The sequence below is a fragment of the Vespa crabro genome, chromosome 11 (genome assembly GCF_910589235.1).
Source record: "Vespa crabro chromosome 11, iyVesCrab1.2, whole genome shotgun sequence".
Classification (NCBI taxonomy): Eukaryota; Metazoa; Arthropoda; class Insecta; order Hymenoptera; family Vespidae; genus Vespa; species Vespa crabro.
Genome location: NC_060965.1, coordinates 1,986,901 through 1,999,400, shown reverse-complemented (window position 1 = coordinate 1,999,400; position 12,500 = coordinate 1,986,901). Strand labels below are relative to the sequence as shown.

The following is a 12,500-nucleotide window of genomic DNA, read 5'->3' as shown; positions in this document are numbered from 1 at the left end:
TTCAGGTCGTATCCGTCGCCTGTGCAGAACGGGGGACAAAATGGGGCGACGATGAATTGCACTCAGGGTAAGGATTATTAAACGATCGATATAGATCATTATTGATATATTATTTCGTCGTATAGAATATATATATATATATATATATATATATATATATATATATATATATAACGAAAAAAGAAATATATATACACACGCTATTTTTAGTCTAACATAGTCATTCGCAATAAAATTGGAACAGTTACTGTGATATGGCGATGTTGGTTAAATGGTGTTCTGAAAAAAAAAAAAGAAAAAGAAAAAGAAAAGAAAAAACAAACAAAAAGAAAAATGGAAAAAGTAAAAAAAAAAAAAAAAAGGAAAAAAGACGGGGGTTTGAGGAGTGACAAAGAAAAAAAAATTTCCATCGAATTCTTTTTCCCATTAAATTAGCTTTACGTCACATTTTTATCGCTTGACTACTCCCATACAAATCACTCGACGCGCCGCATGCCATGCAAGTACGCGCAAGAGCGTATAATATGCGAATAATTTGAAAATATTAAACTACGTCGATATGGTATCGTATATACGATAGGAGTTCAAAAAAGAGAGATAATAATAATAATAATTAAAAAAAAAAAAAAAAAAAAAAAAAAGGAAAAAAATAGAAAAAAAAGAGACAAAAGGAAATAAAAAGAACAACACACAATACGAGAATAACAACAACAACAACAACAACAACAAAAAGACGGAATAGAACAGAATAGAAAGTGAAGAAATTAATTCTTTGGAACATAATAGATAATCGCGAACTCCGTCGGTAAGAACGTTGTTTTTGTTCTTTCGTTTTGGTTTCTTCGTTAATTTATTCCCTTTGCTCGGTCGGTAAATGAAAAAAATAGAAGAAAAAAAAATAGGGAAATAAAAGGAAAAAAGAAAAATTACTGACAAGTAGCCGACAGATTAGACAAAGTTCGAATTTGGCGGTAAATTACATATTTCTTTCTCTTTCTCTCTCTCTCTCTCTCTCTCTCTCTCTCTCTCTCTCTCTCTTTATTGGTAAACGAATTACCATCACCATCGCTACCACCTGTGTATGTTTGGTCCTTGTCAAAAAAGAAAAAAAGAAAAAAAACAAAAAAAAAAAACACACTGTTGAATATGTTTTGATGAATCCTTTTTTCTTCTTTTTTTTCTTTTTCTCTTTTTTTTTTTGTTTTTTTTTTTCCCCCGGCCATATCACGATCTTCTGTAGCGCGTAACTAAAGCGTAAAAAACAATGTAAGAATCCAGAAGTTATGTGCATACGTATGTATCTATTTTCGTGATTCTCAAAACACTGTCTGTTTGTCTGTCCGTTTGTCTGTCTTGTCCTGTTCTGTGCTGTGCTCTGTATGTATGTATGCGGGTCTCTCTCTCTCTCTCTCTCTCTCTCTCACACACTCTGTGTATGTGTTCTCTTTAACATGGACACATACCGCGTCAAATGTGCGCGCGGAAACGTTATGAGAAATCGATATCCGACGTCGATTAAAAACCCTGTCAATCGCATGCCGTCGATCACAAACGACACGCATAGAATTTTTCTTTAGGTCGATGAAACGATGATTCGCGCGCGCGTTCGACCCTCCCGACCGGCGCGTCGAGACGCGCCGTGTCAACTCGTCGATGCGTATATATGTATGTATGTGCATGTATATATATATATATATATATATATATATATATATACACATACACACAACATATATATGCGTTTACGGAAAGTTACGAGTGTTTCCGATTGACGATCAACACGTTTTCTTTTTTTTCCTCTCCTTTTGCCTGATCTTTTTTCTTTTTTTTTTCTTTTTTTTTCTTTTTTTTTTTTTTTTTAATTCTACGGCTGATCGCACAACAATCCCACGTTGTTTACGATTGTCACACTATACTTTTCCTTTTTTTTTATTACGAACGACAATCGCGCTAGGGTGTCGGGAGAGGGCGGGAGGGCGAGAAGGGAGGGAAAAAATGGTGTCGGTTGGGATGAAATTTGCGATAAGAATGTAGAAAACAACGAAAAGTTTTTAATTTAACAACTTGTTGTCCGATTGATTATAATTATTCGTAACGTCACTAGAGAGATTCCTAGAGAAAGAGAGAGAGAGAGAGAGAGAGAGAGAGAGAGAGAGAGAGATCTTACTTTCAATTGTTGAAAATGAAATGAAAGATAACGTTGGTACGAAATCAAATTTTCCAAGTGTTGAATCGACGTAAACAATGTTACATGAGAAAATCAGCATTAACGATGTAACACCACAAAATGAAGTGGAGATGTGAATGACATTAAACAAAAAAAAAAAAGAGAGAGAAAAAAAATAGAAAAAAAAAGAAAATAGAACAGAAAAAGGACAGAATGAAATAAAAAAAAAAATATATCAAAAATAAATAACAAAAAATAAAAGGAAGGAAGGGAATATAAAAATAATAAGAAATATATATATGTGTATATACATATAGCTATACGTATATATATATATATATATATATATATATATATATATATATATATATATATATTCTGAGGATATTGAGAAGAGTAAAACTTTGATTCAGGTGTGCTGGTGAAGCAAGAGGCTAGGGACGACGGTTACGAGACGAGTCCAGATCTCGAGATGAGAAGCACCGGTGGTGACAGCAGTCAGCAGTACCACACACCGCTGACACCGCACACGCCGCACACACCGCACACCCCGCACACGCCCCTCACGCCCGTATCGGCGACGGCGCATCAACCCCAACCACCTGGCTCGACCGCCTCCGCCCTAGGACAGGTGAGTGCTATCCCATTACCCATTGCCTTTCCACCGCAAATTTTTATACCCTTATAACCCTCCGGCTTCATTTTGTCCGTTCGACTGAACGAATCGCGTGTTTTTGTTTGTTTTTTTTTTATTTTTTATTTTTTTTTTTTTATTTATTTATTTTTATTTATTTTTTTTTTTTTTTGTAAGAAAAAAAGAAAAAAATGAGGAAAAAAAATTAAACCCAGTGGTAAAATACACCTTCTTTTTTCCTCTGACATCCACCCCATCCAATCCCATTCTTTCTTGTCCCATGTTTTACTTCTTCAGTATGAAGGAACCATTAGCAGTTCGATTCCATGAGCCCATGGGTTTGTGTAACACCAAAGGAAATCATCTTTGATGAGTTATTTATCTTTTTTTTTTTCTTCTTTTGCTCTTCTTTTCTTTCTTCTTTTTTTTTTTTTTTTGTATAATTCTGCAGAATCAGCAGCAATCGCTTAATTGGAGAAATCGTATCGTTTAGAAAAGACGAAAAAAAAGAGAAGGGAAAAGTTTTTTAAACTAGCGAAATAAAATTTTTACTTCCCTTTTTTTTTCCTCTTCTTTCTTTCTTTCTTTGCCCCCTTTCTTTTTTTGCTTTTTTATTTCTTTCATTCCGAAAAGAGATATAACTCAGCAGAGGAGAATGTTACTGGGAGTGTTTCTATTGAATTTCTTCGGAAGAAGTAGAGCCTTTTTTTTTTATCTTATTTTACTATATATATATATATTGTTTTATTTTATTTATTTACTTTTTTTTTTTTTTTTTTATGAGCACGATGAAAATGTAAAATTTCCTCGCACGCGTAAAACATTTCAATACCCCCACACTCCGCCTCTTCCCCCTCTTCCTCTTCTACCTCTTTCTCCTCCTCCTCCTCCTCCTCCTCTTCCACCTCCTCCTCCTCTTCCACCTCCTCCTCCTCTTCCACCTCCTCCTCCTCTTCCACCTCCTCCTCCTCCTCTTCCACCTCTTCCTCCTCCTCTTCCACCTCCTCCTCCTCCTCTTCCACCTCCTCCTCCTCCTCTTCCACCTCCTCCCATCATCCTCCTCTACGTTTTTCTACGTAAAACGTGAACTATCAGGGACACGTACAGTGTCGCTCATAAAATGTAGGTACGTGTATATACTTGACGTTGGTACATATGTATGTATGCGCTACTACAGCGTTGTAATATGGTGTCCCGAAGCCGTACGATAGATAGCAACAACTGCGGAATGGTTCTGGTGGTACCATCGTCGTCGTCGTCGTCGTCGTCGTCGTCATCGTCGTCGTCGTCGTCGTCGTCGTCGTCGTCGTCGTGGAAAATACGCACGTGTTTCAGCAACGATTTTTATCAGCCTGTCGGAAGAATAAAGTGCGAGCTTTTAGAAAACCCCTACTACTTTGTGTCGTACGATACGTAGATAGATATGCACATAGTAGACAGATATTTAGTAGTAGTAATAGTAGTAGTAGTAGTAGTAGTAGTAGTAGTAGTAGTAATAGTAGTAGTAATAGTAGTAGTAGTAGTAGTAGTAGTAGTAGTAGTAGTAGTAGTAATATTAATAGCAGTAGCAGTCTTAGTTGTAGATGTAGTAAAGTAGTACGATATGAAATGAAATGACGATCGGTGCCGTCATTTTTATAGGATGAGCCAAAAGTTAAAGAGTGGGAGATGGGAAGAGCCAAGGCAATCATAAGTTCCAAGGTGATATTAGAAAATCAATTATATTCATTTTCGAAAAAACTTTTAAACTTGCACTTTTACAAGATCAGAAAAAGGATTTATCATCTTTTCGAAAAAATAAGTACTCAGTAAAGGGGGGCAATTGAATTTTCTTTAAATTAGATAAGAAATTTTTATTCAACGACCAACGGGACTTTTTTTGTCGTCGTTGTTGTAGTCGTCGTCGTTTAGAGATATTTGGTCGTCATTTATGGGCTTTCGACCATCTAGTGATTTTCGTTCGTCGTCTAGAGAATTTTTATCCTCGCCGTAGGACGACTTGTGACCACCTGCATGATTTAGATTTCTATCTTCTTTTTGTTGTTTTTCTTTCGTTTTTTCTTCTCTCTCTTCTTCTTATTTTTTGTTTTTCTGTTTAAAGGAGGGAAAAATTATAAAAATAAAAGCACGATCCTTGTCATCCCATGCAATATATTATCTGTTAAAGTTTTTATTTGAGTTTACTTCCTATAATACAGCAAGATCTATGTTGTAAATAATGGTCGATCGATAGACTTCAAACACCTTTCAAGCGTTGGCGTACTTTCTGAAGTGGTATTCGCGAGAATTCTTAAAGTGGGGAGGATTGTATGTACGTGTATATGTGTGTGTATGTATGTATGTGTGTGTGTGTGTGTGTGTGTGTATGTGTGTGTGCACGTGTGTACGTTATCGTCTACTAACAGCCAGCACGAGCCTTATCTTGTAGCATTTCGTGCTCGATTTCAGGTTATCGCGGGGTCAAGAGCGCGGCTCGTTGCACGCATCTAATGAACGCACGAAATCGGAAATTAAGGGCTCTGAGATGTAAGGACACGATGATGAGGAATCGTATATCTTCAATAATTTATCTCGACATGCTGCCATTTTTTTTATTTTTTCTTTTCTTTCTTTTTTTTTTCCTTTCCTGTAGATAATTCGAACATCGAGTTTGATCGATATTAACAGTCTGCTAAACCTTTTTTCAAGTATCAATCTAATCGGAACCTATTTATCATAGGACTTAGATTTATTATCGTGTGTTATTATATATCTGAAATGTTTGTTACGTAACAATTCGAGGCTTTAAATTATAACTGTTCAGTATGTAATACTTAAATTCGTACAAGATAATCCACCTTGTCCATGTGGTATATCTTTGTTGTCCCTGAAGTATAATTTTAATTTTTTTTTTTTTTTTGTTCTTTTTTTTCCTTTTTTTTCCTTTATTTCCCAAAGATAGCGAGATAATTTTTCGAGGACAACGCAACGTCATGGCATAGTACACCTCGGGAGAGCTATAATTTATTTGCGATAACTATGCAGCTTTGTTTCTAAAAGTTAGCTGCCTATCTTTACGAAGCCTGTAGTATAAATATGTTTATTAAGTATGAGCGTTAGATGAGTCAGGAAAAAAATTGACAAGCAAGGAAAGGAGAGAGGGGGAAAAAAAGAAAGATAAAAATAAATCCTTCGAACTAAATACCACATAACATAATAATTCCAAACTGATAATTTTTAATTTCAAATAATTTATAAAAATAAAAATAATAAAAAAAAAAAAGAAAAAGAAAAATAAAATATAAATGCATTTTAATTAAATAATATCCGAAAAATATTTCAACTTAGTTTCTTATTCATACGAATCCTATTGTTTTATTTATTTCCAGGTGTCAATAAAATGCGAGACACCGGTGGATCCATACTCCTTTGTAGACGAGGATATGTCGATGGGTGGTATGAGGTCCGCGAGCAGTCCTGGTGGCAATCCTGAGAGCATGACGTGTCCGGGCGGCGTCCAACCGGGCCTGGTTACACCCACGTCGACGCCACCCGGTCCTCTCTCCGGTCAGCAACATCATCGGATCGATCTCGTTATGAATGGTGCTGTGAATCCTCAGCTAGTGCATCAACCGAAGAAAAGGGGAAGAAAGAAAAAATCCGAAATGATATTAACACCCGAAGAGTAAGTTTAAGACAACAAGATATACTTTCTTTTTTTATATTTTTTTTCAAACCTTTATCGAATGAAACGTAATTTGCAATTTGTAATTTGTTTTTTTTTTGTTTTCGTTATATTTCTTTTTTTTTTTTTAATCGTTCACTCGAGATCTTCAAAAATCATATCTGAAAAGATCATAAATCGTATAAATAAATCGATAAAACGTGTTTAAATATTCGAATCGGATGAAGTACTTTTATATCATCGACGCCATTTTAAACTATAAATCCCGCCATGTTTAAATCGACTGTACCATGCCAGTTCGAACTTCACGTACGTGTGACTCTATTCTTAAAACGTTCGTTTGTCTCTTAAAATGAAGTCTTTGTTAAAATTATCATAATCAAAACTCTTGTTAACTGAGAATAGTATTTATTTCGAACCAGTTAATTTTACACGTATATATGTGCGTGCAGGATGGGTCAAAAAAAGAAGTTTCTAGATAACTATACAAATCAAATCGATACTTTTCGAGAGACTTTTCAGGTTTCTATTTATACCTTTCCGGTATAAAAGGAAGAAAAATTAGCTTAAAATTCTTCGAAAATGAGTGATTGAATCTTTTTTCCCTTTTTCTTTTTCTTGCTTTTCGTTTCTTTATTTTTTTAATCACTTTGGCACTTTTGGTCGTATGACCCTTTAAAAATATCGAAATCAAAGCTATTTCGATTGGGAATATATGTATCTTCGTAACATTTGCTGGAAGAAAGCACGGATTATAGGTACGCTCGTTACACCGTATCAACGTTAATTCGCTAAAACGGCGGATTCATTCGCATGTAAAACACGAAAATTTGCAAGGGAAATATCGAAAAATATCATCTGTTTGTACTGAGAGAGAAAGAGAGAGAAAGAGAGAGAGAGAGAGAGAGAGAGAGAGAGAGAGAGAGACAGAGAGAGAGGAATATATATATACATATATGTATTCCTGTGTCTGTAACGATCGGTTATAATTTTTCGTATGGTAGGAAGAAAATCAAATAGGCAAATTAAATTATAATAAATATATATATATATATATATATATATATATATATATATACATACACACACACAAAGAGAGATACATATTTACATATATAGGTATAAAAATAATTCAACGAAATAATTATTATAAATTTCCTAAAAATTTTTCACGGTTCTCAACGAAATAAGTTAAAAGTCGATCGAGATGGCGCCAGGATCCACTATTCGCGTGTATAACGATCGATTATATAATTATTTTCGCGTCACTGTTACCAACCGAATCAAATAAATAAATTGCATTATTTACAAATTAATAAAAAAGCATGCAAATAAATCCAAATGAGACGATCGCAGTTTTTCGTATGGAAAGGAAAAGAACAAAAAGAAAATCAAAAGAAGAAAGGAAAAAGAAAAGGAATTACGTGATTTTGTAGAAAAAGATCTAAGTTCGAAGAAAAATAATGTCCAAAGAGAAAACAATATGGCGCTAGTATAATTCTAAGATGGCTGCGTGTACACGTGGTAGTGATGGAGGGGAGGGCGCGCGCGCGCGCTCTCTCTCTCTTTCTCTCTCTCTCTCTCTCTCTCTCTCTCTCTCTCTCTTTCGCCAATTTGCGTTCTCCTTATTTCTTCTTGTCTTTTTCTTTTATTATTGTTGTTGTTGTTTTCTTTTCTTCTCCTTCTTCCTTTTCTTCTCGTATCCTTAATCTTTCTTTTTTTCACTTTCTTATCCTTCTCTCTCTTTATTGTTTCTTTTTATTTTTTTCTTATTCCTTTTTTTTTTTTTTTATTTTTTTTTTAAATTCTAATTCTTTTCTTTCTTTTTTTATATGTTTCTTTTTTAGGGCGGAGCTCGCGGAGGCGAAAAAACGCGCGAAGACGTATAAGGAGAGGAAAAAGCACGATAGGTTCGACGGAATGCCGGAGGAGGAAGTGAGTAAACGCGTTCTTCCGGATCACCTGACGAACAACCTCGACATCATCATAGTAAGTTTACCTTTTATCTATCGCTTTGATCGCGCTCTAGTATTTTCACGTTGGGTTATAATCTACAAGTTGGTAAGTGGGGTGTTGTAGGGTGGGGAGCGGTGCGGAGCTCGGTAGAGGGAAGGGGGAATATGGAAGGGGGAAGGGGTGGGGGAGAGGAAGGAGTAAAAGCGCGTTCTTCCTACTGATGTAGTACCGAACGTAACGAACGTACCGAACGTACGTATTACGTGTACGTACGTATAAATGGACAAACCGAGCGAAAACAAGTGTTGGAGTGAGTTAGTGACTGAGTGAGTGAGTTAGTGAGAGTCAGTTAACTACACACATACATACACACAAAGAGAGAGAGAGAGAGAGAGAGAGAGAGAGAGAGAGAGAGAGAGAGAGAGAGAGAGAGAGAGAGAGAGAGAGAGAGAGAGAGAGAGAGATGGAAAGATGTATGTATGCGAAGCTAGATAGATGGACGAGCAGATTTATTATACACTACGGGATCTACGTAAGCTAAGAGCACTGAGCCGGAATAATCACTGATTACACTACTGTAACGTACACCAATAATCTACCAGGAATATCACAGGGATACCGTGAAATTTCTAACAACAAAAGCGGACACGTAGTAATAGATAGATAGTCCCGACGAGTTGCTACGATCACCTCTTCCCCTTCCCCCCCCTCTCTCTCTTTCTCACTCTCTTTCTTTCTCTTTCTCTCTCTCTCTCTCTCTCTCTCTCTCTCTTTCTAGTCTTTCTCATCTATCTCTTCCACCCTCCCTCCATCCTTTCATTCCGTATCACCAACCCCGCCAAAATATTACAATGTAACCTCCTTTTTTTATTTCCCTTTTTCCATTCATTATCGAACGTTTATTTTTAATCGCCATATGAAAATAGAAAAACAAAATTGTTCCGACGCGATAAACAAACGCAAGTAACTCCAAAGTAATCATTCTACTTATATTTCGACTTCTTTCTCTTCTTCTTCTTCTTCTTCTTCTTCTTTCTTTTTTTTAACCTACGGTTAAATGTACTTTCTTTTCTCTCTCTCTCTCTCTCTCTCTCTCTCTTTGCATCTCGTTACTATGTAAAAAAGGAAGAGAGAAAGAGAGAGAGAGAGAGAGAGAGAGGTAGAAGAGAAAATATACGAATCAGTTAAAAAAATCATCAGTAATTATCGTTAAACTAAATGGAGATGGACTAAACGTTTTCTAGATAATCTTAAAAATCTATTAATGCTCTTTTGTTGGGACTTCCTCTTCTCCTTTTATTTTTTTTTTTCTTTTCCTTTTTTTTACGGCTAATTAATAGACAATCCGAACGAAAACAAAAAGAAAAGAAGAAAGAAAGAAAGAAAGAAATAAAGAAAGAAAGGAAGAAAGAAAGAAAGAAAAAAAAAGAAAATTAGCTCAAAAAAAATTTAATCTCGCAAAAAGAATAGGTAATTGTTTTCTCACTTTAAATTCACCTAGGAACATTCGGCTCGGACTATATATATATATATATATATACGTACAAAAAATTTCTTGTAAACAAAATGATATTAGTTGTTACGTTGAACATCAACCTGCATTAAAAGAAAAAGAAAATAAATAAATAAAAAATGATTAAAAGAAAAGAATAAAAAAAATAAAGAAACAAATTAAAAAAAAAATAAAATAAAATGAAACGAAATAAAACGAAGATGGAATAAAAGAGAAATTAAAAAAAAAAAAAATAAAAAAAGAAAAAAGAAGCGAAGAATAAAGAGAAATGAACAAACGTAAAAAAAAAAAGTCTCTATAACTATTATAATCGACAAATTGTTACAAATATAAAATATCAGAAAGCGTATAACGTAGTAGTAATATATAGTAATGTAATAGTAGTAATAAATGAAATAAAAAAAAAATAAAAAAAAAACAAAAACAACAACAATAACAACGAAAGAACGAAAAACAAAAAAAAAGTACAAAAAAAAAAAAAAATATACAGTTACATATATTCCGAATTGTCGATTTTCGGGTGCCGATCATCTTTCCCCGAAGCTTTATTAGCACTCGCTTCATATTCGTATTACACGGAACGAATAGTCACCGTACTCGATCATCCGTCGAGCGGTCTAAACGCTTTAACGGGCTGTGGGCAATTCGGTTATTACGCCCGACGTTGTAATCGAACGCAGCGGAGCGGGTTCACCCAGCCCCACCAGACCCACCCTCACCATCATCCTCATCCTCACCCTCACCATCACCCCCGCCCACACCCCTAACAACTACACACTACCACCATACACTGATACTACCACCAGTACCAGTACCAATACCACCTACCATCAACAGGACTGCCACGTACTACCAGACTCGCGCAACTCCCGTTGTTTTCAATCGACGACGATTCTCCTCCCCATTCCCCTTTTAAACTGCCCCCACCTCCCTTCCTTTCTCTCTCTCTCTCTTCCTCCCTCTCTCTCTCTTTCTCTCTCTATCTATCTATCTATCCTATCCGAATGTCTGTCCATCTCGCTTACTCTTCATCGTAGAACCCTCATCATTTTATCCTCGTTTATCCCAGCCGCCATTCGGCGCCGGTCGAGCGGTTAACGCATTGGCGTTAACGCGCTAATGCGATACGTACTTTATGAGGGAGAGAAAGAGAGAGAGAGAGAGAGAGAGAGAGAGAGAGAGAGAGAGAGTGAGAGAAAGAGATAGGGAGAATGGAGGCACTCCGTTCTCTCTCTCTCTCTCTCTCTCTTCAGAGGCGACTAACGGAATAACGCGATTTCAACGCCGCGATATATATTTCCTCTTTCCTACTTCCACCGAGACCACAGTTTTGAACTTCGCTCTATACTTTTCTTTTTCGCATTATATTCTTCGAAGAGATTTAATACCGGAATAAGTGAGAGTGAGAGGGTGAGTGTGTGTGTGTGTGTGTGAAAGAGAGAGAGAGAGAAAGAGAGAGAGAGAAGTAGTCCTCGTTTATTTGACGCGTTTGCGAAACGCATTCGTTAATTATTACAAACATTTGTTGAGTCCCATTAAACTTATAGGATAAGTGTATCGAGTGTTAATGGAATTTCTTTGGTAGATTTGTCTGTCTCTCGTTTATCGTAATCATCGTCAAGAGTACGATTTATACATTGAAAATTTCATCTATGCACACGTATGCGACCTTCCCATAAATTCAAAGCTGTGATAGATATACTATGTATATATATACATTATATATATATGTATATATATATATATGATCTATCGTATGCTCGAAGAAGGTGTGACTGTTAATTATTTACATTGTTTATTCGTTTCTTCGTTCGTGTTCGTTTAATTTTATTTATTTATTTATTTATTTATTATAATTATTTATTTATTATAATTATTTATTGTTTTTTATTTTTATTTTTTTATATATTTTTATCATGTGCTAAAAATACAATCGATAGATATTTTCTTTTTTTTTTTTTTTTTTCAAGCGCTACTGCGCTGCATAATTTTAATATATTTTATTCTTCGAGTTTATCTGTTAGAAGAAAAAAGCAAAAAAAGAAAAAAATAATAAAGAAAGGCAGAAAGAAACATATTTACGTTCTTTATTTGTTGTAACATTATTCTTTTTATTTATTTATTTTTTTTTTCTTTTTTTTTTTTTTTTGTTCAAAAAGAAAAAGAAAGTGTCGGTCGAATGATTTGGATGGTTAGGAGACAAATTTCTTTTCTACGCGTATTAAGGAATAATTTTCTCAACGATAAAATAAAGTCATCTTTTCTTTGTTTTTTTTTTTTTTTTTCCTTTATCAACGACTAAGATACACAAGCATGCAAGTTTGTAAAGTTATACGCGGCGTTAAACGATAGAAAAGAAAGGAAAAAAAGAAATGTAAATTTTCGAAGAATGTAAATGTCGAAATAACAAGAAAGGAAACAATTGAAATGTCATCTCTTGCGTGTTACAGATCGGGATCAACCCTGGACTGTTCGCCGCATATAAAGGCCACCATTACGCTGGACCTGGGAATCATTTCTGTGAGTTCAGTCACGTACAAACACATTACTCAATAATTTCTAACAT

General features: G+C 35.1%; 1 protein-coding gene across 4 annotated transcripts in view; it reads left to right on the top strand.

The window, feature by feature from the left end:
- Window positions 1-12,500, top strand: part of LOC124428104 — an 80,226-nt gene that overhangs the window by 50,535 nt on the left and 17,191 nt on the right. For all 4 annotated transcript variants that reach the window (XM_046971749.1, XM_046971746.1, XM_046971748.1 and 1 more), the window contains exons 3-7: window positions 6-67; window positions 2,581-2,798; window positions 6,170-6,465; window positions 8,313-8,454; window positions 12,385-12,454. In XM_046971749.1, coding sequence (XP_046827705.1) covers window positions 6-67; window positions 2,581-2,798; window positions 6,170-6,465; window positions 8,313-8,454; window positions 12,385-12,454 — 788 coding nt within the window. The remainder of the gene's footprint in view (window positions 1-5; window positions 68-2,580; window positions 2,799-6,169; window positions 6,466-8,312; window positions 8,455-12,384; window positions 12,455-12,500) is intronic.